This window comes from Anopheles ziemanni, chromosome 2 (assembly GCF_943734765.1).
Source record: "Anopheles ziemanni chromosome 2, idAnoZiCoDA_A2_x.2, whole genome shotgun sequence".
Classification (NCBI taxonomy): domain Eukaryota; kingdom Metazoa; phylum Arthropoda; class Insecta; order Diptera; family Culicidae; genus Anopheles; species Anopheles ziemanni.
Genome location: NC_080705.1, coordinates 74,234,834 through 74,260,546, shown reverse-complemented (window position 1 = coordinate 74,260,546; position 25,713 = coordinate 74,234,834). Strand labels below are relative to the sequence as shown.

The window sequence follows — 25,713 nt, the reverse complement described above, 5'->3', positions numbered from 1 at the left end:
AATCCACTTTGATATCAGGATACTATATCAGTATATTAGAAGATAAATTTGACTAGACTATCAGTCGCCATACGATAAAACGCACCATTATTTGGTGCGTACGAAACATAACGCACCTGTAAACAGTTTTAATCTCGGGTGGAATGTAGCCGTAATCTGATACATTTGATAACGAACGTTGCGTAGTCGAAAAAAAACAAAACAACATTGAGTGGATTGGCGACGGAGAGAGATAGAGACTTTGGGGTAATCACATCATAATGGATCGGATGGGAACGAAACAAACAAAATCATGGCCACAAAAGAAAGACAGTTTGGTGATGTTGCTTTGTCAGCGTTAAAATATGTCTCATTTTATTTAATTCTCACTAGTTGTTTGTTTAAAATTGATTCAATGACGCAGACGATGTCAAAGAAAACGGGATTCCCGGCGACTACGGTGACTTTCGACATTCGGTCGGCAAGATTCAGCTGCCACCGAGCGAGCGAGATGAGGGCAGCGTCTTGAGCCCCTTCTCGAGATGGTCAGCGTCGCCGGCGGAAAAGCGGTAGTTCGGTGGTACGCGGTCCTGCTTGCGGAAGATATGGTTCATGGCGGATTGCTTCAGTACGTTCACATTTTCGTCTATCAGAATGCAGTCAGCGTCCGGGGCAGGAACCGGTCCTGGCCCTTCGTCCTCAGGGTTGGGTATTGGTGTCGTTCCTGCTGCCCCTGCTATTGATACTGCCGATGGATTGGGTGGTGGTTGTGGTGTTGAGAAAGATATGTTATCGTGGTTGGCACAGTCGGCCTTGGTGTTGGCGTGCAGCGAGAGTGGGTCGTGCGAACCCGGATAGTGACATTCGCCCTCCTGGTAGGCGCTGATGAGCGCCTGGTGCTGCTCGTAGAGATGACCCCCCGTTCCGTCGTCGGGCATCGGGGGATTGTTGGTGATGTTGGCGTAAAGGAAGGGGGCCTGCCGGAAGTGCGGTGTCTCGGCTACACGCGATGAGATGGTTTCGCCCGAGCTGGCCACCTCCGAGATGGTGTTCAGTGGGTACACCTTACTGAGATGATCGCACTCTTTACCGAAGACAGCCTCCACGCCGAGGATCTTCAGCACCAGGTGCGGATGCGCCAGCACAACCTTCTCGAGCGTATCGAAGTCGATCATGTTTTCCGTCTGCGTCGAGCTGGACATTTCCTCCGAGTACTTCTGAGACAGGATCGACTTACGCCGGTACATGGCTTCGGACAGGATCTCGGTTCCGTTCGGGCTCGCCAGACAAGGCTCGGCGAACGCGTTCATCTCGCGGCACCACATTTCCGGTGGATGGGAGCTACTGCGGGCCATCAGCACGTGGTCACTATCTCGCAGAATGCCGACGGCTCCATTCTGCAGGTTCGGTATCGAGCGGGCCGGCTGGAAGTGTCCCAGATCCAGCTGGGAGTTCATGGTGTTGTACGTCATCTCCTGCAGTGCTTGTATGGCATTTCGAACCTGCCGAAAAATTATGATTTAATTCCAAAGTGTTAGCAACATGATTGCATCATTGTTTCATTCCAGATCGTTTATCAAATAATCAACAAAGGGCTATTTCAGAAAGTTTCTTTATCATATTTAATATTGCTTAAATAAAGTTCTTTTTCATGTTATGTGTGCCAAGAAAAGATATTGAAATAATATTATTACTAACTCCGTGAAAATTTTCTCCCAAAGTGTTCTTGTTACACGGAATAATAACACGAGCTTGTACGTTTGGCTTGTGCACAAAATCTCATACTTCAAGTCACTGCTTGTGGATTTAAACATTGAAGAGAAGAAGGGTTTAATGTGGTGAGGTGTAGGTTGAATATACAAGCGTCATTGTAGGTTCAGGTGTTTTTCACTTTCAAATAAATTCTTCCAGTAAATGAATGTTACCTTCTTCGGATGAAGAGCAGAATATTTCATGAAGTTTGTGAAATTTTACGAATGAATGTTTTGTGTGCGCATCGAGTACTCAGGATAAAATAACTTCATGTGATGTTTTCTTGGCACACCATTTTATTAACTGCACATTCCCTAGCAGGATGAAGAAACCATCGAACGTTTTAAAACGAATTTTCCCTTAACAGGTCTATAAGACAGGTAGCGGAAATATAAGCAACCATCATTGGAGCAAATTCCACACACTCATCGTTGTCATTCTGGAAAATATGAATATTCCGTCAATGGTGAGTTTGATAAGAGATTGCTATCGATCGCCCTTCCGGAGTGGCTATGCCTATCTCTCCAGCTTTGACACACGTCGGTAGAAACCATATTGGATGGACAAGATAAACTGATGTGTACAGTTTCGTGCAGACATATTGGTGGCATGGTTAGGCACAATGGAAATGGTGTCATTTTTCCGAGTTGTAAAACTCAAGATGTTCAGGCAATCAATCCAAATAGCTGACAGCATTTCTGAATTGTAAAAGTTTCCCAGAGGGGTTAATTTTGCTCTTCATTCAAGTTCTTTGTCTGACAACCGTTTGCTAAAGTCCTACACTCGGCTGAAACTCCCGATATACGAATGAAGATACTTTTAATTTGAATGCCCCCTACCGGAGAGGTGAAATTAAGTTTTCCAAGCTTCCGCCCGGCGTTTACCTTACCTCCATGCTGAGTGCAGCGACGTCGTTGTGCAGCGTGGTGACCTGATTGTCTAACCGCTCCACGGACACGCGGCTCTTGGACTCCTTCTCCTTGGTCACCTCCAGATTGAGTCCCTCGAGGGAGTTGCTCTCCTCCGCGGTTGCCGCCTGGCTGCTGGGCGTGTGTACTGATCGTTGCCGTTCGACTCGTTCCCGCAGCGCCACCAACGACCGATTACGGCTAAGCGTTCCAACGATGATGAGGACCGAGGTGGGGGGTTGGAAAACGAGGGGATGAATTAGCGAATTTGTTGCATTTTCCCAACAGAAGAATGCCGCGTATTGCTGCTGTCCGTGGGTGGTTTTGGGATCCTGTCGCGGATGCTGCACCGCCTATGGTATTTAATATCACAGAATGCAGTAACTTTCCCATCATTGGATCCTGAATCATGCAGCAAACTTGTTTGGTTAGGATTAACTTGTTTGGTTAGGATTAACGTGTTTGGCATGGAAGGATGGTTGGCTTACTCTTTGATAATTACTTTTAGTGGCTAAATTCACACGAGTAAAACAAGTTAAAGGGAGAGATGGCCGTAGTTGCTGTTTGAATTTACAATAATATTGTTTTAAATTTGTTTTATAAATAAACCTGTGTATTTTATTTGATATCTAGCATAATATTTCTTCATTCGGGCAACTTTGTCGTACGTGGGCATCGAAGTAAAGCTTCGTTCATATTAAACAAAATGACACGGCATACTTTAATCCGTACAAACTTGATTGAATTCATCAGAGATAACTTCCATTTGTCGTTGGGGTTTCTAATCCTTACCGGCCACAAATGCCCCATTCTCCTTGTCCATTTCCCCCACTCACCTGTGCACCAACTTTGCATGCCGCGGACTGGCGACGGCGGCATTGTGCGCCGGCGACTTCTGGAGCGAGGTGTTCATCGGCGAGGCCGAACTCGACTCGGCGTCTGACTGGTTCTCGTCGTCCTCGCTGATCGACGGCAGCGCCAGGCACGGCCCGTTGTTCTCCGTCTCCTCCTCGGCCTCGTAGCCCTCGCGCAAGTTGTACGTGAGGTCGTGCTGGATGTCGTTGGCAAACTCCTGCTGATACTCCGGGTATAGACGCAGCACCTCGACCAGCCCGCCCATGTGGATGCTCTTCAGGTCGCAGTAGGTGAGTGCCTGCGGGAGAGATAGAACGCGTGCATAAGGTTGAAAGCGCCCTCCGAGCTGCGGTCTGGCCAGCCGTCTACCTTCACGTCGCCGCTGCTCTTCACGATGGTGTCCTGCGAGCCGGCGTTTCCCGAGTTGCCCTGGCTGCCGTGCAGCAGATGGACGCTTATATCACAGCCAACGAGATCTCCCTTGCCTGCGTTTTTCGGTTCACGAGGGCCAGCAAAATGCTAATTAGTGATGTGGCACACTAGCCATGGGTCCCGCTGTCTCCCCCTCGCCCCAGACTCACCCAGGATGGCGACGACCATGTTGTTCTGCATCACCTCCATCGAGCCGTTGCAGATGTAGTAGATGTAGCTGAGCGCATCGCCCTTGTGGATTAGGTACTCGCCCGGTGCGCAAAAGTTCGCCTTGATATGTAGAGATAGCAGCTTCAGGCAGCCCTACGGCGTGGAGTTTGGTCCGTTTTCAGAGCATTTCCACCAAAAGCAAAGATAACAAAACAAAACCAAAATGCACCGACACGCATCAGAAATGGACAAAACTCATCAGCTCATGACAACCCGGTGACACAGTGGAAGCCTAGCGGATGATTGGATACTGAGCGCTCCCATCTTATCCGGCAAGAAGCTCCATGGTGGTCACAGGCACAGACACATACACCTAATGCTTACCTGGGAGGCAGATTCGAAAATAGGCAACTGAAGGATTTCACGATGCAGGTGCATTGATATGTCTCCCCGGAGCTCTTCGGGGAATTCTTTCAAGATCTGAAAAACCGGTAAGAGGGAAAGGAGTAACGCAAGGTAATTTGGATCCTGTGGAGAACTAAACCGAAGGGAGGCCATGCAAATCATGGCCCATGTACTAACAGCTTTCTGTTTATTCAACGGAGGTAGCGAAAATTAAATTTACTTAAATGTTTCTTTCCTTTTTCGTAAACGTCCCATTAGTCATAATTGGAAGAGGTAGCTGAGATTTTTTCATCCTCAATTTGCCCTATTAAAGTCACCAAATAATTATCTTCCCAGTTTTCGTATCAGAATGTCACACATCACGTTCTCTTTAAATATATTTTTTTATGAATCCCTTATTCTATATCTTTCGAGTTACGTTCTCAGAACCTTGTTATTAGGTGGTCGGAGTTAATTCTTTCAAACTTCTGTTTCGGGACCTCCCAGAACATGATGCGGTCTGACAACAAAGGGTGACACTTTTTATGTTCTGGTTCACCGATTCAGTACACCAGCGTCGGTTAAAACCGTGCCTGGTTACATAATATTATTCAAACATCGGGAGCATCGGGTCGACACTTTGTGTAGCCCACATTGCCACGTTCCGCGTCGGGGAAACCCACATACCATTACGGCGAATTTTCCAAGTGTTTCGGAGAAACTTTTCACTCAAACAACCTGTCCAAACCCGTCAGGCTCACGCAAAGGTGAATGGATCGCAGATGGTGTGGGTCGCTGAGCCAGCTGGGTGTTTTGCAGATTCCAATCGGGTGGTTTGTCCGTTCTTCCGGCGCCTTACCGGAAACTTGGTCGCTACATTTGTACACACACACACAGACACAGTTTCGCGGAACGGTTCTACTTCGGTAGAGGTAACCTTGGTGCCCCGGGTTCCGGCCAACTCTCTGTCGGATAAAATATTCTACGCAAATAGAGCAAAGCTTTTTCACCGAACGGCCGATTGTATAGCGGACGAATGATTCTACTGGAAGTGCTTCCGCCGGATCGAAGGCGCTTGAATGGCTTTTAGCACCATTGTTCGGAACAATCGACACTTAATGTTGCGGTAATCAATGTTGGAGCAAAGTGAGCAACATTATTCTAATATAGGCATATTTTATGTTTTTTCCCCGGAATTGAGTGCCACCGTTGACGTACTGTTACAGTTTTCGGAATTGTCTCACAATACCGAGCCGGTCGGTGGTACTTATCGCAACCAACTCCGGGCTGAAAAAATGCCATCGACTTCTAATATAATTCTAGAACAAACGAAATGCTCCATGTGAGGCCTTAGAAATAACCTGCCTATGTCTTGTCAATCTACAATCTTTTACAAAAACTTGTTGTAAAATTAAAAGTTCACATCAAATGCTACTTTCTTGAATTTTTTTGACGTTTAGAAGAATTGAAATTCACTTATTCTAGTTTGTTTTACTTGACCATGTAATTTTTTATGTAACTTTACAGGAAAAATCCCATTTTCCTTCACTTCTGTTTACAAATAAGTTTTGATTGTCTTTTTTATCCTTTCGCTGAACAATCGAATGTGCTGTTTCAAATGTTGGTTTAGATACTTTTTCAAAATGAAAATCACATGAAATTATCTATGTTTTACAGATTTATAATGAAATAGCCTCGATACAATAGTGCGTTATTCCCGATTCGTGAAACTTTTCCTTCTAATGATAAAAATCCATTAATAATGTATGTTTTCTCCTTTAACTTCAATCCGGTTGGGTCTTGCTTTTAAAATTCGCAAAATTTACTCTTGCACAGTTTATCCAACAACGAATGCATTCGTTCAACCTTCCACATATCGTATATACCTTCGTATATCAAAACGAAAAAAGGCTTATCTCTAGTATGAATATTCTGTGAGTAATTTTAAAAGATGTCACACGCGAGTAAAGATTGCCTTTTCGCTACAAATCCCCCGATAAGCATAATCTATCCCAAATCTGTCCCGACTTTCCTCGGTTCAAACATTATTTATGAGGCAACCGACCGATGTGCGTGTGGTGTGTGTGTGTGTGTGGGTGGGGGACTTATACCCACGCATACCCACCCCATTTCGTCCTTTGGGTTAGTTCATGTTGTTCGTCATCCTTTTGGAAAAGTTACTCTGTTTCCCCTTCATATACCATGTGTGCTCAGGCACGAACAACACACAAAGAAGACAATCTAGGACTTTCAGTTTGCCCTTCAAAAAAAAAAAAAGAAAAAAGAATTCCCTCAGCGTGCGCAGAAAATTAACAAAGAAACCTGAACTGAAAAGTGCATCGACTAACAATGGGAGTGAAAGTTCTTCCACACTGGGTTTTCCCTTGTTGCTTAAAAATGCATGCTCAAACCACAGCAATAAAGTTAGAAAGATTGCCGCTCCGCTGGTGTCACAAATGCATACCTCTAGATAAGAGCCATCCCAGGCGGCAAGTGTGCGGTAATTTTGTGCTTTCCGTATTTTAATGGCACCCTGAATAGGGTGAGCATTCCATTAAAAGTTACCACCACAACGGTACGGTGGACCTTAAGACACCCATTTCCAGTGAAGTACCCGGTAAAAGTTGCTCCCCAGTCGGACGAGCGTGACGTGTTACGTAAAACCGGGCGCAAATGTGCATTACTCGAGAGTTGTTCTTGTTTTCTCTCAACAACAAACTGTTCTGTTGACTGCCGACCGACCCACCCGCACCCACCTCCCTCCAAGGCAAGTAGGTACCTACCTCATACACATCAATTCCATGATTAAGTGACCACATTGTTTGGAAGTAGTCCTGCATCCGCTGCTTCAGCTCCTTCGGCATCTGCGGAAGAGAAATGGGTTAGAGGGAAAACATTTAGAAAAAAAGCCAAGCAACGCCGAGTGAGGTTGAAAAAATTACGAATACAAATGTGCGGAAAAGCGGTTTTCCGCGGTCTTTGACAGGCTGCAGCTGCAAAAACCAAGCGCACCCGCCAGCAAACGAAATTAAACTCGTTCGCGTGGAAATCCTGGGCTTCCTCTTCACGGGACGTAAGGCGAACCGGAACCACCAGCGCCGAATCACGTGGAGCAGACGCAGGAAAATGTCGTCGGGCCTTTTCCGGGCGTACCAAGGCGTACGCAAACGGTGTGTGCTCACCTGATGCAGGGCGATGAAATCCTTCAAGTCGCGCCACTTGCTCTGGTACTGCGAGCGGCGTGAATACATTCGCTGAATTATGGCCGTCACGTTTCCGAACACCACGGCGTGCATAAGCGCTGGAACGGGGAAGACGGTTACGGTGGTTAGTAATCGTTAGCTGGTGGCGCAGGGACGAAACTTTGATATGAAAAGGTAAAAATAAAACATCCACCCTTTCCTCCCCTGCTCGAAGGACATTCAAGGACTATGAACAAAAATAAAGGGAAGGAAAAAATACCGGAGCAATCCGCCACTCGTTTTCTCCCAGGGGTTGGTAAAATCACGGTGAAAAGCTTCGAGGAAACGGAAAATGGCCTAGAACGAGTCGGTCGAAAGCTTCTAGTTAAACTTACACCGTAGGGGACCCTAACTAGAATTGAAAGACACTGCTGCGATTGAAATCGACTCCGATTTTCCGTGCAACCTCCCTAGTAGGGGAAAATGTTCCACTATACACCTCTATTCGTGGATCGTACAGCATTAGCAACTCAAATTTAAACATTTCGATGCCTAACCTAAAGTTTAACAAAAGAAAAAGAAACAAGAATCCCGGCAGTTTTGTTGATTTATAACCGCAATCCAAGATTTATAAACTTTAATCTTAACTTGCGAACAATCTTCAATATTGTGATATTTTTACTTGATACAATTTAGATTTCTATATCCAATCCAGTTTTTGCAGTATTTTTACTAAAACATGTGCTTATCACATCAACGTTTACTCGAAAACGTATCTAATATTAATCCTCTTTTTTTTTAATTGCGACATGCTACCTAAGCCCTATGTGATGTATTTTTGCCCTTACGGTGCTTATTGCTGCACTTTCCCCTACGTTCTTTCAGAAATTCATGACTGAAATTGCGATTGAAAAAAAATGAGAACCGCTATGTCAAGTGGTGTGCGTTAGTGGGAACAGAAGGGAAAACGGTAAGCGATGGTAAGCAGGACGTCATTTCAACCACCTTGCTTTTGAAACGAAACCGATCTTTCCCGCAAAACCTCATTAGGGCAGTCGATATCGCGAATTCAATCGTGCGGTTCGTCGGAGATTTGATTGGGTTTTCATTTTCCCTTTTTGCTCCCCGGGACCGCTTCCTATCCACCTTCCGGCCTACACCACACACCCACTCAGGCCAAGCACTGGACTTGACTGCCGAATATTAAATTCCCACGCACACCCTTCAATCGTTGGTCACGTTTTTGGTGTGGAAAGTGTCGTCTGTCGGTGACGCTATCAGCTTTTCTCAGCCGCACGCTCAACGTACCGGTTACGGCTGGCAAAGGGCGGGAAAAACAACAGGCAACTCGGCCGCGGAGGGTCAGGGGAACGGCGGTTGTAAATAAAAATCTTTCCATCTGATCCTTCCCAAGTTTACCCCCCTCCTCGTCCGGATCAGGAGCGAGTGAAACTCCAAAAACCACGGCGATTGGGCGGCTTTTCATGGCCACTTTTTGGATTTTCTCCGTCGTCGCGTGCGCGATCCCACGTTCCTTTCGGGCCACGACATTTTTCATTATTTTTCCACTTTGTTTTTCTTTTCTCCTTTGGTCTAATTTTTTTCCTATTTTGCTTTTGCCGACCGCTCATTTCGAAGGTTCCTCCCCCCAAAACTCCGTCTGCCGCCTACTAGATATACGACACCTCCAAGGGTCGCCACAATTGTTATTCGGCATCCCTTCAGATCCTGTCATTTGCACCTATTGTTATTCTGGTCAGCTCAGCAAACCACCCTCTGGTAAACTCCCAAGCCATGCCGACTCACCCAAACGTCGTGAAGATGGTGAACACAAGCACACACTCACACAAACGCAAACTTTCCTCAACCGAGTACGGTTCGGAATGCGGCTTACAGTGATGGTATGCCGATAAAGTTAATCATGATAGGGACTGCCAATAGCGAGGTTTTCCCAACCACACCCCTCTTTGTTGATGCCTGTAAAAGGATGCCCCCGAAAATAACAATCCTTTTCTTGAACCTTCTTCGTGGGCTAATAAATTCTGCCTATTTTTCTACCGGGACCCGGTGCAAATCAATTGTGTGCCTACGGATCCGCAGGGTACAGTGCGATAACTTTACTCTATCTTTAGAAATTGTATTGTTTAACAAAATAAAAAAAGAATAACTGACACTCTTGCACAGGACTGGATGCTCAACACAAACAAATTTTCTGTTTTTGTGCAGAGTAAAAAACCACAAGAGAAACCACTCTTTTATATCTCTCCGAGTTTGAAGTTTTCCAATTTCGTCCTACTTTATCATCTCTTTTGGTTAAATCCTATGTAAAATCCATCTCATTTACTTCTGTGCTTTAATTCTTCAAACAAATCAATCACGCGAATAATTTTTGAATAAGTACATTCCGCTGTTTCATAGTGAAAGAATATTATAGAGTTCTATTGCAGAATCCTGAAAATGTTAATTCTTGAAAACAATATGAAAACACTTTCTTATTCTACATGAATTGTATCCTAATAAACTATAATTTTTCATGTCTTAACAATGTTTTCGTTTACTTTGCCTAAGGTTGTGTTTAATCCTTTTGAGAAAAAAAAAATCTTCAACTGTGACTTTAGTAGTAAACTAGTTGAGACTGTGCAGAACCTTCACTTTAAATTAGAAATCTATTTATCTCTAATCGCTTATTAGAAATCTGTTATTAAGTAGAAAAAATTGATTAAGTGTTCATTCAACGCCCTTTTCAATATCATAATTATAGTATAGCTATAATATTATACTAACAATTATAAACAAAAACCAATAAATCGTACACCAAAAACTATTAAGTGAAAGTTCTTTACGATAGGGAAAAGATTGGCACAAAAAATTTATTCAATAGAGGACATAATCAAAATATCAAAATCAAATCATTGCATTCGTGCAGATGATTGTAGCATAAAATACATGCGAAATGGATAGGTTCCATTTCAGGGAAACGTTGAAAATGCTTCAGCAAATATAACTAGTTCTGTCACATGTGGGTCTTGTTTCTGAATTTCACTAGATTTGAATTACAAATCAGCAACTCTGGCGTAGAATCTTTCCAATTTGGTGATCGAGTGATATGTAAAATACTTTTTTGTTATTTTCAACCCCGAGGTTCGAATGTCCAGGCAATCCCGTGGACTAGCTGGTGTGTGAGATGGTTTAAAAGCCATTTGCTCACCGGTTCCCAGTTTCTAATCGGAACGAAGTGTCCGGCCAGCATTCGGTGTGCCTGATTGTCGTAAATATTAAAGGCGACAACATCAACCAAGGTATGCAAACACAGCGGCCTCCAGCGGTAGGGCCTAACCAACTAACCAACTAGCTAACTAGCTAACTAACTGTCGGGAAATGGTTTCCCTCTGGCCAAGTCGGGGCCTCGGGCCTGTAATCGCATCCGGATGTGTGGGAAAGGCTTCGGCCCGGCCTGGACCGACACACCACGATCCCACGGATCCCTCGCCATCCAAACAAACTCACCACAATGTTGCCCGCTATGGTGCGCCTGTATGCCCCTCCTTCCCTGCCACTAAACTATGCCACTTACCTCCGATCAGCATCATGACGATGCTGAAAATTTTCTCACTCAGTGTCGTCGCCGAAACGTTGCCGAAGCCCACGGAGGTAAGGCTGGTGAAGGTGAAATATAATGCCGTTATGTATGCCTCGCCGTGCGTCACGTTAGATACGGGAATTTTCAGCCGCTCCGCCAGCGTGTGGATCCATCCTGTGCCCGGTCGAGGCCGCGCCGGAAAAGCAGAGGGGAGGGCAAAGAAGGAAGCAAGAAAGGATAAAACTTGATACCGATCCTGGTAACGAATTTTGTGGTTTGATGAACTGTCGGGCGTTTTTGTTTTTTGTTTTTTGCTCTCGCTCTATCTCTCTGCTTCCGCCCACCGTGCGGTTTTCGTGGTGAGCTTTCCTCGAGGTTGGAGTCGGAGGAGGGTGAGGGAAGGGAGATAAGTTACAACTTGTCCGCACTACACGCAAACTTCCGCCACCGGTGAACGCTTAACACTAAATTCTCCACATGCTACCAACCATGTGCGGTTTTCCATGTCACAAGTTCAAGGATAAGAAAACCGTAAAGGGATAAACAGAAGGGCGGGAAAGAAGGAAGAAAAACAGTAAGAAAACCATCTCGCGTTTGAGAATTGTAGCAAGCGATCGAATCAACAGAACGGGCCCGAATGACACATCCTCTTAGCACTGGCATCCGACAATTTGCTTATCGTGTGTAAGGTTGCTCTTCGAACGCCGGCACGCATACTTAATTTGTTTCTTCAGGTGGTACTTTCACGATCTTGGCTCTTGAAGGCTTAAAAGCCTCGCTTCCGTGCGTTGGTGGGGAAATGAATAGCGTTGAATCGAATCTCATCAGACAAGACTAATAAACGAGGAAAACGAAACTACCGCTACCTGCTGCTAAATTACTTAGCTCTAAAGATGTTCTATATGCCTTCGAGCGTAAAGCGTGGCGTGTGCCATAAGTGTGTAGAAAGTGATTTTTTTTAGCAGAACGCCAAACGAATTTAAACGAGTGTTGAGATACAGAAGGCAACGAGTGCAAATTGTTTTTACTACGAAGCTATTGCTTGTGGATATTTGGTGAATTTACTAGCATTGCTAAGAATATAAGAATATTGTTTAAGAATAGAAGGTCTGATGGAGTTGTATTAAAATTTTAGGCTACTTACAATTTATAATTCTGTTTGTAGATGCTACGAAAACTGTGCTAAATATTCAAAGAAAATAAAACGAAGGTGTATTCTAAATAATATTAAGTAAGACATGTTTAGAACGTCGTAAATATTAATAATAAATGATAGAGGTCCTGCGAAACTGTTTGATCTTAATAATTATATACTCTTATGCTACAAATGTTTTAATTTCGCTTAAAAATGCATCTCCTATGGTCTTATGTTGAAACTCAATAAGCTAGAAATTAAAAAAAAACGTAACTTAAAAAGCATACATCCACTCTTAATATTCATAACTAAGTTCGTCTAATTAAGATTCATGATATGCTCAACCTAATTATATCCTTCTGATCTGAATACCTGCCCACTAAGGCACCAGCGTATCAAATTATCATACCCGGGTGGTTCCTACTTGATGCTACCTACTTTCCATTCCCTCGCCCTCCACCTCCTTTCTGCTCTTCCCATCGCCCGGCAGTTGGCCGGCAATGGCTGGTGTGTTCGTGTGGTGCATAATGTTTGAAGCGTCATGTTCAACCAACTTACCGATGTCCCAGTCCGCATCGTTAAAGAGTCTTTCTTTCTCTGCAATCACATACCAAACGCAAGCGAGCCAATGGGCAACTAAGGAGAAGCATAGCATCAACAGGGTTAAAATCATAGCCGTGTACTGAGAGTATCTATCCATCTTTTGAAGCAATCGTGCCAGCCGCAACAAACGTGTTAATTTGACTAAGTGTATGTGAGATTCCTGTGCAAGAACGGGGTAAAAGAGAAACGGGAGAAGAGTTCGCAGATCAGTGTTTTGGTTGGCCAAAGTAGAACTAAGTACTGGAAAAGTATGACATGATTTCCATTCCCGAGTCGTATCAATCCATGCGTTAACATGAAGTATAAACCGTACTGACGCAAGACGAAATCAAGGTTTCACGCTTAAGCCAAAGTTTGTTTGTTTTAAAATAACATTGCAATTAGACATCTTCTGTAAATTATATAACCGAAAGTTTTGAAAAAACTAATTATATTCATATTTGAACATTTTATAATAACTTTATTAATATCGAGAAAATGAATTTGTTCGACCATCATTAAAGAAGTTAGTGAGCTATAATATGCACATTAAATTTAAGATTTACTACTCAAAATCACAAAATAAAAAATTATTGCAAAATTGAGTCTACAATAATAAACTTGCTTATATAAAAAAGACAAAAAAATTAAAATGTTCAAAATTATTTACTTTTTAGCTAATAATATGAATTGTTAAATAATCAATAGGAATCTGTTTTCAAACAAAGAATACAAAACTACCGAATGAATTTGAAAAAGAAAAATGAAATATTCTACTGTTTAAACTCTACATTTGACAAATTTGATCATTTCATCATTGAAATCATCGTTTTAAGTGAAATACCGGCAAGGGAATGCATTAAATATTATAATAAAAAAAATTTGCTGAAATTTTTCAATAAAATGTTTACAGCAATAAAAATTAGTAAACACTGGTTCCATATTCACTACCCGGCTTTGGTATTTTTGTTTGAAATTCTGAACAGACGCTGCACTAGATTTGAACGGTTCATTTAATGATAGGTGAATGAATATAAAATTCCACTGTAATTATTCAAAATTACCAACTGTACAAATAAATCAAAAGCAGTAGTTTCAAGCTAGTTCTATTGAACAGCTTGCGAATGGGAAAACTTGATCACCGAGAAACTATTTTACATCAACAAAGATCAGGGCATCCCAGTGAAACCGTATGATGCGGGAAATTTATGGCAAAACGCACAGTATGAAGTTAAACATGGGCCTGCAAACATTACCCAGTTTGATTTCACGCTCATACCCGGCTGTGCGCCTTCTTCCACCGGTTTGGCGGAACGAAGGGCCCCCGAAAGGGTATCACTTACGGTTTCATGGGCGGATAAAGATAGTTTCCGGGATGTGCCCTCTTTACTGCCGGCGCAAGTAGTAGCAAACCGGCGATAAATCAAGAACAATTTTATGGGAAACCTTTGCCGGGTGGTGTCGACGGGAGGTACATTTCCCGCGCTTGTGCCAAACTTTTACGACGAGTATCTCCCGCCCCCGATCGCTTCGCAGCCGCCGGAGAACGAGTCCCTGCTGCCCGGTTTGGGGAATTAACTTACCTCACCACTAATGACATTGCTTGCGTAAAGGTGATCGAAGGGCAGGGCGGCCAGCAGATCCACCACGAACCAGCTGCGGAGATAGTTCAGGGCGATGCTTTTCGAGTCCGACACGACCTCGCCCTTGCGCGAAACGTACGTCGTGCGAAAGTTTACTAAAATATCTACCGGAGCGGGAAATGGAGGGAAAATTCATCGGGTTCGGTGCCGGGATGGATGAAGAGAAAATTGAAAACAGAATTAGATGGAACATCAACGAACGGGAAGCGGGGAGCCGGTGAGCGACGCGCCGAGCGCAAGAGAAAGGGTGTCAGAGGCAGCGCTATTACGGTTAAGGTCCTGGCCGAAAACATTCCCGCTACGATGGGCGGATTTGGGGAAAATTGGTAGTAACCCAACGGAGCAATGATTCAGTTAAACGATGCAATTAGTTATATAGGTACCTCCAATAACCAGCAGCGGGCGGTGAAAAAAAATGGCGAACGGTTAACATTACGGTCGGCGCAATCTACAATGGCGGCGGAGATAAAGTTTACTGTTTGCCCATTACACCTTCACCCTGCTGCCCCCTTTCGCTCGCTCGCCCGTCTCCGTTCGCTTTCCCTCCAGTCTTTCACAGACTTCGCTTTTCGCTTCTGTATATATTTTCGGTTCGTTCCCTTTCACCGCGAACCGAACGTGGGTCGTGAGCGGGTGGGAAATTAATATTTACCAACAATAAATAAAGCCTCGACAACAACATCCGACACCATGGTTAAGCGATCAGTTTTAACGAACGCCGCGTTGTACGGCACGGCGATGGCGACGTAGAACGTCGCGACCAGGATCATCCAGTCCCAGCAGCCCTTGAACATGCCGTAGTGGGAAAGAATGAAACGCGATTTTTTTAAGGCTTGCGTCTTGTACTCAGGTAGCGGTGCCTCACTCGAGTGCAATAGATTCTGCAAAGACGGGTGGGAAGAGATGAATTAGCTGTGGCCATCGATCAGTCGTCGTCGTCGTCGTCGTCGTTGTCGTCTTCGGTGGAGTGTTTGAAATTGATGGGATCTGCCAATTCTGCCCACGGAGAGGGTTCGATTACGTGGTACTTTGTTAGGGCAGAAAGTGAAGAGGAACGGGAGGAGGGAAAGTGGGAGGTGTGAGGGGGTGAGGACATTTTCTATCTCGGAGTGAATGCCTCGATACGGAACGTCAGTCAACCTGTCTGGAATTTTAAAATAGTATCGCTCACTCTCGCTGAGTAACGAACTTCGAAACAATCCGTATACATTTGAACTCAGACCTAGATTTGATTAATACTTTTTATCATGGCTTTCCAATTACGTGTGTTATTGCCGATGAGGGATTGCATTTTGATTTGTGTGTATAAACATCTTCCTACGCTGAAAATGGTAACTCACTTCGATGTGATTTTCAATCACTTCAATGTAACTTTCAATGATAAACATTAACCAATTGTTCTTGATTAAAATCAAGAGTATTACAATTTTCTCGTCATAAGTTCGAGCAACGTTTTTGCCGCTGTACATGAATTTTTAGATTTATGTATTGCAATACATTTTATAATACCATCAAGAAGACATTCACCGTGAATGACCACAACATGAATTTGCAGACGTTAACAAGGTCTAATGATCTAGGATATTTGTATCGCCCTTTTAACTCTTAAAGACGCTTTCACGATTCTACAAAGGCTAGTTTAGTTCTGGTGAAGAAGGACACCCGAATCAATATCCAACGAGAAAAATTTAAGGTTAAGTACATTTTGATTTGGATTGGAGTGTATTTAAATTTACATTTATCGAAATAGTCTGTTTCAACATTGACGCCACACGGCATTGAAACCCTCGGAATATCTTTCTCGGAATAATGTTTCCGTTTCAATTCTAATTAATTTTCTCCTTCAATAGTTCTATTTATTCCCAATCTTGCAATTTTGCAACACAAACCATAGAAATTGTTGCTTTGGAAATAATCCATTCATTGCTTATTTCTCGATTTGTCTAAAACAAACAAAGCTAATCTTATAAAACAATCAAAGATTATCTTAACATAATCAAAGAGATTACGAACGAAGAATCTCTTGAGGGTAATGTGGTTTTGCTCAAAAGAACACTGTTATTGACAAATTCGTATTAAGTTACTGAAGCTTCAAGACATGAAGATTATTAGTGTACATTCGCAAGTATAGTTACTTTTAAGTTATGATTCTAAGTCCCGATAAAAAATTTTTGAGTTCGTTTTACGTTACAAAATAAAATTCATTTTTCAAATCCGAAGCCAAACGGGCTCTTACGGTGACCTAATTTAATTTAATAATAATATTTTCTACTAATATAACTACACTCTGTCTCAAAACGAATGTATCGGACTCACACCGGTTACTAGCCGGTTCCGGTGCGGGTACTTACGCTATTCAGTTTAATTTTTGTTTTCATCTTCTCCGGCTTATAGTGCCCGGACAGTTGGTACAGTACGGCACGCGAGCGTCGGCGGCCCATATTGACGCCCGGTGGTATTTCCAAACTATCATCCTCCGCCCCATCGTCTGCAAGCAAAGAGGTTTCAGCTGATCGAAATCGTGCTCCCAACAAAGCAGCTAAAATTTCCACCGGTGTAAATATCGAAAGAATTCAATTGATTAAAAAACACACACTGAAACATTCAAACAGGAGCAATTTGGGAAAACTGATGGAAAAGAGAGAAAGAGAGTGTGAGAGAAAGAGAGAAAGAGAGAGAGAGAGAGAGAGAGAGAGAGAAAGAGAGAAAGAGCAAAGAGACAGAGAGCTCTAGAAGGAAGATAGTGAGAACGAAGGCAAGCAAGCAACAATTTTGCAACACAAGAACCAATTAAATAGAAGTAAGAACATTTGTTTTTGTTTGCAAGAAAATAGAGAAAGGCTGCGTAAATTTGGGAAAGTAAACAACCATCCGATGTTTACAGATTTTTTTAAACAGTAATGTTCAACAGTCCACTATTGATTGTTTTTCTTTGCTTCATTACGGCACATGGAAACAACTCATGGATGTTAGCTAATTACATCTAATGCAAATGGTTTGCAACACTCCGCTTGAGGAAAAACGGTGATCATCAGCAATGGATGGTTGGTATGGTCTTTTTCATATTCGTCCAATTTATATGACCCATCAGTGATCTAATAAGTTCGCTTAATTTTGCCAAACTTTCTCGTCGTCGAATTGAGATGTGCTAAAATTGGAATATTGGACAGCAAACGAGGGATAAGATTAAATTTTAAATATCCTTCCAAGAAAGATTTCAGTTGTAGTTTATTTACCATTATATTCCATACCGGAACCCTTGTTTCTGTGTAGGATTTGAAACAAGAGAAGGCAATTTTTGATTACACTTGTCTTTGGATTCCATGAAGGATGATTGCAAAACATAAACTTGAGCCAATCAAGGGTTAAACAAAAGACGTCAAGAAAGTCTGTCAATAAGGCGATAAGATGTTTGTCGGTAAGATTGACCTTTTTTAGTAAGTCACGTCTTTTCTATATTCTCCCTGCAATTATTTCTTAAAAGTAGATCTTTAACAAAACGAATTCGGTTACCCAGAACAAGAGGTGAATAAAACATTTGCTAGAGTTATTTAATGATTGTTACGCCATGAATATAAGCAACGCAAACTATGAATACTGGGTATGATTGGCATATCTCCCTCCATGCAATGTAAATGCAAATTTCTTGCCCAATCCGAGAGCCCAACTTTTGCAGGGAACAACGGTAATGGTAACGCCGACAGAACGAAGTGGTTCCGTGATTCAGCTTGTGATTGCAATCTGTTTGGTGGAAAACAAACGAGCATCGCCCGCGTTGTCGGAAGGCCATCCAGCTGGTTATGAAATTCCGAGCAGGCGGCAAACGGCTTCTGCCCATGAGTAATTATGGCGGGAAATTAAACAGACTGCACACAGTCAATCAAGTCGCTTATCGTGACGAGATGACGAGGACTGAGCTGAAGGGCCTTAAAATTGGCCTTGTCATGTGTCAGTTCTGCCAGGTTGCCGGCCATGCTTTGCTACAAACTGCGCGCCGTTCAAAAGCGGTATAACGTTTAAATTTAGATATTCGATTGGATCGGATTTTTTTTCTCATTTTAATTGCACCCATCGATCAGTTTTTGCGTTCGTGAACAGATTCCAAATGAAATATTACAGTGATTAATGGTGTGAATTTGGGTGAAAAATGACCGTTACAATCCATTCTTTCAATCGCTGACGCGGTGATAGATGTGTGAGGATAAAAGAAACTGTGCTTATTGGTTTAAATTCATTCTTCCAGGGTTTTCGTAGACAAAAAATACTAGAATATATTATTAGCATCTATACAGAATAAATGAAGCTGGAAAACTTGCTCAATTTTTAACTGTTCAACCCATAACTCAATCTTAATTCTTGTACATGTTTGAATTTCCGAGATTTGATTGTTTTTATAGATTGGTTTAAGTTACAAAGTCAAAAGCTAAACTAAACATATGACTTTCCAAATGTAAAAATCAGTAACCCTTTTTGAAACCCAGTCGTTGAGTGTTAACAAAAAATTAAAACTTCAGTTTGAGTTAATCAGTTGTCCAATGATGCGTCATTAAAAATGTGCTTCAACGAGAAGCTAATATTTGCGATTAATTTAACCGAGATAATAAGCTCGGTTCGTCGTTAAAAAAGAATCTCTTTAGAATGCATTTTCTACTCCATCATCGGCAGAAGCGAGAAAATAGACCACACCACCATGAATGCCGAGTGAGAAATGTGTTCAACATTCAATGACTGAAAGGATAATATTGCAAAAGAAAGGTAACAAAATATACCAACGGAATGGAAACCTAACTAGTTCAAATCTAACACCATAAGATAAATGGTTGAAACATCCGTTAACTGTTTATACAAATACCGTACACTGTGTAGCTATGGCTGAAAACTATTTTTAACTACGAAAGAAAGATGGGTAACTTGTTTCATCTGTTCGTGTTTATATGTATGTACTCCTTTCCGGCCCGAAAAGGGGGAGGGGGGAGCAGATGCAATCGGTTTTATTTAAAATTAGTTATCGAAAAAAGAGCCAAATCAAAAACGAGAAAGGAACGAGCAAACACTAACGAAACCGGAAGGTTTGGAATTGCATCGAGCGAAAAAAGATAGCGAGTTGGTTGGTAGAAAAATAAAAACAAAATCGAAAAAAGTTTGAATAAAAACACACATACTGAAGCGCGACTCGCGGTCGAAGCTGAAGTGGAGTGGGCGTCTTCGGGCGCCATCGCTACTTACCGCTATCACATTCGTCCGACATCGACATTTCCGACATTTTGGCCGTGGTGACATCCTTGTGCGACGCCAGGAACAGCACCACCTCGCGTTTCTCGTTTTTGATGGGCACGATATCGAGCAGACACCAGAAGGGAGTGCCTTTCGGGAGCGGGGAAAGTGCATGAAAAGAAAATCAGACAGACCGAAGGCGATGGCCGATGAAAGGACATGAAATGTAAAGCGTAACGAGCATAACAACTCATTAAAACGATTACGAGTAAACTTTGCTGCCGCGCTTTGCAGTCGATGGAAAACTTTCCCGGGAGGACGATAAAGGCGAAATTTTCCGGGGCCCGCCATATCCTTCGTCACTTTTAATGGCGGCCCGGCCGCACGTTGGCCTTCATCATGTTGCCTCGTTTTAGGTTTCTTCCGGCCAATCTGGCCCATGCTGTATTTTCTCGAGGTTCATGGTTTGCTTGTCCCATTTTTTATACCCCCTCCTCACCTCCCATAATCATCACTTTCTCCACGTAAATAAGAAATTTTCCAAAACATTTTGTGTGACGGGCCGGGGACGGCGGGATTTCATTAGCGCGAGGTTTTGATGTCCCCGGCGTCTGTCCCATAAATCATGCTTGTCCCAGGCAAAACCCAAAACACCTCCCGCAAGCCAAGACATGGATCTTAAAGATGGAGGACAGATGGAAACAACCGCGAACTTTTCACTCAAGTGAGTCGCCCCCACGCTGGTGGTCGGGCCAGGTACGGCTTGTCGCTTGAGGGATGCCCGGTGGAAGAGCGCGTTTTTCCAGCTGTTGATGGATGGTCGTGTCCTCGTCTTCCACCGAACTGAACATACCTGACCGAGCCAAATCATAGAAAGGAAAAGGCGAAAAAATGGGAAAGGCAGTTTCTAGTCGCTTCAGGAGGGCATGTCTCTTTGACAGTTGTTATTAATTTGAAAGTGCTTGCACGAAATCGGCAGGCTCGGAGTAAAAGATCCACTCGAAAACGGTGTCCGCGCATGGGCGCACATTATTCAAGCTCAGGATAATAAAGTGTGCGTTGTAAGTGACGATATTAAGTCGTCGTTTTGACGATGAAGCAATGAAGTGCAACACTTTGTCTTCACTAGGTAAAACGGCCCGGTTACACGGCCTAGTTACAGGACCCAGTTACAGGACCCGGTTACAGTGCCCGTTTACAGATCCCGGTTACAGGGCCCGTTGACAGGTCCCGGTTACAGGGCCCGTTTACAGGCCCCGTTTACAGGACCCGTTGACTGGTCCCGGTTACAGGGCCCGGTAACACGGCCAATTTACATGGCCCGGTTACAGTGCCCGTTTACACGGCCCGGTAACAGGACCCGTTTATAGGGCCGGGTGACAGGGCCCAGCTACAGGACTCAGTTTACAGGCCCTGGTAAGCCGGCCCGTTGACAGGTCCCTTTTACATGCCCTGGTAACACGGCCCGTTTTTATTTTCGAAAAAATTGTCCCTAAAATATCGAAAACGTTTCATTTCGTTTGTACTGCAAAGTTTGAATGAAACTGTATACCACGTTCACGCTTTGCTTTGTTTTATTTCGGTAAAGTAACCATCGATTATCAAAAACTCGTTCAGCGCAAGAAAAATTTCCCCTACCATCCTGCATCCGTAGTATCCTTAGCAAAAGTATAGCGCCTGGGGAAACTGTAAAGTGCGTGGGAAAACCGGAGCGTAGGAATTGTGCATCTCACTTTCACGCTCGCTTCGCTCGTTCAACGGTGCTATTGCTATCTAAGCTCAAGGTAGAAATTGTTGAAATTGTGCATCTCGCTTACGTGCTCGTTTCGCTCAATCGTACTGTCTAATGGAACCACTCAGTTAGCGGAGTTTGTATACGGGATTGGGGCAATATGTAAGCGATACACGTTCTAATGTTATGTGAAATAAATAACAGTTTCAAACATTGAATACCGGATTGGAACAGAATAGTTCATATTATTAAGATTAAAAAGATTATTAATTAAATTAAAATAATTTTTGATTTGACTTTGAAACTAATTTTTAATATTCCAACATTGTATGTGCATAAGCTCGTTAAATCGTCAAGCACGCAATAAAACAAAAATAAAATTTTCATTTTCCTAGAGCGCAATATTCCCACGAAAAGCTTATCCTCGTTTCGGCGGTTCGCCCGTGCAACAGTTCATTTCGCAAAATTTTCTTTGTATATCATGGTTAATCTACCGCACGGTGTATCGTCTCGTCCTCCTCCTCCTCCTATCGTACTACTGTTTAATCTACCGCACGGTGTATCGTCTCGTCCTCCTCCTCCTCCTGTCGTACTACTGTTCTGCAGAAACTCGAATTTATGATTTCGCTACAGGGTTTTACGATTCGAGTTTGGCCTGTATCGTAGTCTCTGGGCGCTTACCATTTTTCTTGTAGAAGATGACCTCCAGCTTCAGTTCGCTTTTCCCGTCCAGGCTGGTCTCGATCATACCTTTATGCTCGTCCTTCGTTTCCGGCCCGTAAAGGAACCGGCAGGCACATCCTGGGCGGGGGAGGGACAAGAAAAAAAAATAAAACAAGCCAGTTAGTGAATGACAGCACACGGATGCAGCCCGGATGCACCACACGCATACGGTGGGCGCTGACGGTGCCGGGGGGTGACAGTAATGCACGATTTTATTACCTTTTTGCATAATTTGCGCCCGCGAAAACCCCGACAGCTCGACGAACCCATCGGAGCAGTACACTATGGGATAGCCGTTCACTTGTGCGTTGCCTAGTACGAAGTTGGAATCTGCAAATAAAAATGGTAATTGCATTAAGCGACCGACTTTCATTATGATTCCGGTCCTCCTCCCCATCGCTGCCGCGTTTGCCCGGCCGATGCACCGACTGCTCCATATGACTGGTTTATGCTTTTCCGCTGCTGGCACCCGTAAAGCTTGCACCATTTTGCATGCGTTCAGCGAATATTTGCTTTTAAATCGACATCCACAACTCATATTTGACTAGCGCTTCGAGCGTGCACGAGTGTTGTATGTGTTGCGTCGGTTCACCAATTTTATTGTGCTGGGGAAATATTAAACTTGTTATAGCCTCTCCATCACATAAACTTATAGCAAACCATAACATTGGTCCACTGACACGATAGAATTATTTCAAAAAGTTTATCTTTCCCTTGTTTTATTGGCCATCGTACGTATGCGTCTACCCTTCAGCTATGTAAATTTAAATTGCGTCAGCACTAGATCAACTGGACCGAACCTTATGTATATCATCTATGCAACTGCAAATTTAAAGGCTTCATGGAAACGAACTCAAAAAATATTGCGACACTTCTACCGAATGTAAACGACATTTCGACCGTTCTTTTTTTGTATTCTTTCAGTCACATTAATTTCCTCTATGAAATCTTTAAAATAGTTTAGCAAATAAACTTTTTATATCGCAATGTGTACACTGGAGCAAAATGTCACCAACAAGAAATACGGTTTTTAAAGAAAATGTTCTTTCTCATTTCGTCCAATTCCCTAATTCAACAAATATTTCTCTGCATTATAAATAACATATAATAACAAGAACCATGTTCAATACCATTGAAATAAGGACGCGTGAAAGACCATGCGCCTCCTTCATGACATTTTTTAGTTTGTCCATCGAAATTTGCGAATTCCTTGATCAAACCTTGGTAATGTTATCCTTTGTTTTATAGTTTAAAAATTATCAAGCTCTTCGAAGCACACCTTTAACATTCCACACATAACACATAAAACACATAAAAACGTCACATTGATGTATTTTTGTACAAATGATAATACAAATCTCTGTACAGCCTAAAAATTTGTTGAAAGTACATATCAAAAGAATAGTGAATCATTGGACTCGAGTGAAATGTTAGACAATTCATTGGAATACCAACAAGTTAATCAACAGTTCAATTTAAATGTTCTCTTTCAATTTCAACACGTAAAACACGTGGAACTAGTTTTTTACAAACACATTTATCAACCCGGTACAAACACAGGCATACGCACACATTTCCGTTCTTTAACAAACAACACTGACACACGCAATTATGCACTCGTCCCAATGTGTTCGTTAAGTGCACTAGCATAGCGCGAATGGCAAATAAATATAGAAAATCCATACATAAAACTGACATAAAACCGGTACACGCGTGAGCTACCTCCCCTCCACCTCCCACCACGGTGTGTATTTACGTTCGGGACGATGCGGTATGTCCACATCTTGACCCAAGGCTGGTGCCGCAAGGTTTGCCGATATTTTCGCAATAAATAATCCGATCAATCGTATCGTAATGACCTTTGCGATGCTGGGAATTGTTGGTACTGACCGGCATAATATTCCCCCATGAACGACTGAACACACATACATATTCCTATCAGTGTAGATTTATTTTATTGCGATCCTTATACGATCCAAAAAGTAGAGCAATCATTCATCATTTGACGGAACTTTTTGCTCATCAATAAAGTTTTATGTTATTTCCGCTGTACATATGAGTTTACTATTTGTGATCATAAACATTTTATTTTAGTATTTGATTTATGCTTTACTCCTAATTAATTTATTCAGATAGCGGAAAAGCTCTACACAACTCAGCCAGATTACAAGTATATATAACAGTAATCTCTTCGTAAATATTTTAATCAAAAGATCAAAGAACAAATATCTTTGAAACATTAACGCAACTACGCAAAATGAAAGGAAAATGGTAGCACTTTTATGTTCTGTTGAGTTTGCTTTCTATGTACATTCAATATTTATTGGTTTTGCTCGCTTCTAGTGAAGCTTATATTTTTAAGTAATTCACTACGATCAACTACTTGACTAGTATATTTTCATATGAGTAGGTAAAATAAACAACCCTTTGTACTGTCTTTATTTCGTCGGGTTGTTTTGCTGATATCGTAACACCGACACGCTAATTAGGCTCAAATTTATGCTACATTCGCCATACTCAACAGTTCATCAGCATTTTCCCGGCTTTTGTCGGCCAAAGTTCTTCCCGGCGAAGACAGAGAACAGGAAAAGCTGCCTTTTTCCTGCCACGAATCGCTCGCGGGGTCACACGTTGATGCGAACTCAATTAATTTTCGTGCAATCGTTTTTGCATCTGCCTCCCTGGGCTTAACCACGCCGTGCCAACGCTTTTCCACCGCTTTTCCGTCGTTTCCTTTTTTGTTATTTTCACGTTTTTTCCCCGACGAAACCACTCGAGTCCCGGAAAGACGACAAAACCAATGGCACGCCACTCGACCGAACACATTCTAGGGCACATGGTGGGCCCCGGGCCAAACGAAAAAGTTTTCCGCCCCTCGACCCCCCGTCACAGGATTCTCACACTTCCGCACCGTTTTGCCACGAACGGTGGTTGGTTGGTTTGGCTCCGGGTTTGCCAAACGGCACAAATTATGTGTCTTTTGTCGACGCCTGATGAAATTAGTCAGCACGGTATGACTTTCGCCCACCTAACACACACACAAACATACACACACAATCACCCACTCTTAAGTCGGATCGGGGACCATTTTAATGCCACCTTAATTAAACTGTCTACTTACGTGTTCCGTCGAAGCGGGTCGCGATCGTGTCGAGAAAGGTGTTCTGGGGCGCCAGAAGCCCCTTCCGTGCCGGCATTTGTGCTGCGTGTTGCTTTCCGGCTCTGCTCGCGACCGGAAGGGGACGGGACGGGACGGTGCTGGAGGTGGCTGCGACAACGAGGCCTGAAACGGAACGGCCCGAAACGAAGGGAAAAGCGTGAGAACGGGCTCGGAGGGGCAAATGAAGAGCTGTTCGAAATTTCCACCGGGAAAACAAATCTAACGAACGCTGACTTCGGGCGGAATGATGTGCAAACCGAGCGTTTTTCTTTTTTTGTGGAAATCACGGGTCGACAAATGGC

The 25,713-nt window shown here is 43.1% G+C and overlaps 1 protein-coding gene across 1 annotated transcript; it reads right to left on the bottom strand.

Moving 5' to 3' along the window:
- Nucleotides 1-467: 467 nt before the first annotated feature.
- LOC131287444 (potassium voltage-gated channel subfamily H member 8) lies at nt 468-25,448 on the bottom strand. Its single transcript, XM_058316495.1, has 17 exons — nt 25,373-25,448; nt 22,471-22,581; nt 22,210-22,329; nt 19,809-19,946; nt 16,934-17,121; nt 15,235-15,463; nt 14,523-14,686; nt 12,916-13,120; nt 11,217-11,396; nt 7,643-7,761; nt 7,244-7,324; nt 4,461-4,556; nt 4,076-4,229; nt 3,864-3,979; nt 3,476-3,792; nt 2,621-2,840; nt 468-1,481 (listed from the first exon to the last, which is right to left on the bottom strand). Exons 1-17 carry the CDS (start codon nt 25,446-25,448, stop codon nt 468-470), a joined length of 3,528 nt encoding a protein of 1,175 aa, XP_058172478.1.
- Nucleotides 25,449-25,713: the final 265 nt, after the last annotated feature.

Coding starts and splice junctions, on each gene's coding strand:
- LOC131287444 (XM_058316495.1), bottom strand. CDS start 25,448: ATGCCGGCACGGAAGGGGCTTCTGGCGCCCCAGAACACCTTTCTCGAC. Junction 15,464..16,933: donor CAAAAATTAAACTGAATAGC/GTAAGTACCCGC, acceptor CCGTCTTTGCAG/AATCTATTGCACTCGAGTGA. Junction 14,687..15,234: donor CGAGGCTTTATTTATTGTTG/GTAAATATTAAT, acceptor CCGCTCCGGTAG/ATATTTTAGTAAACTTTCGC.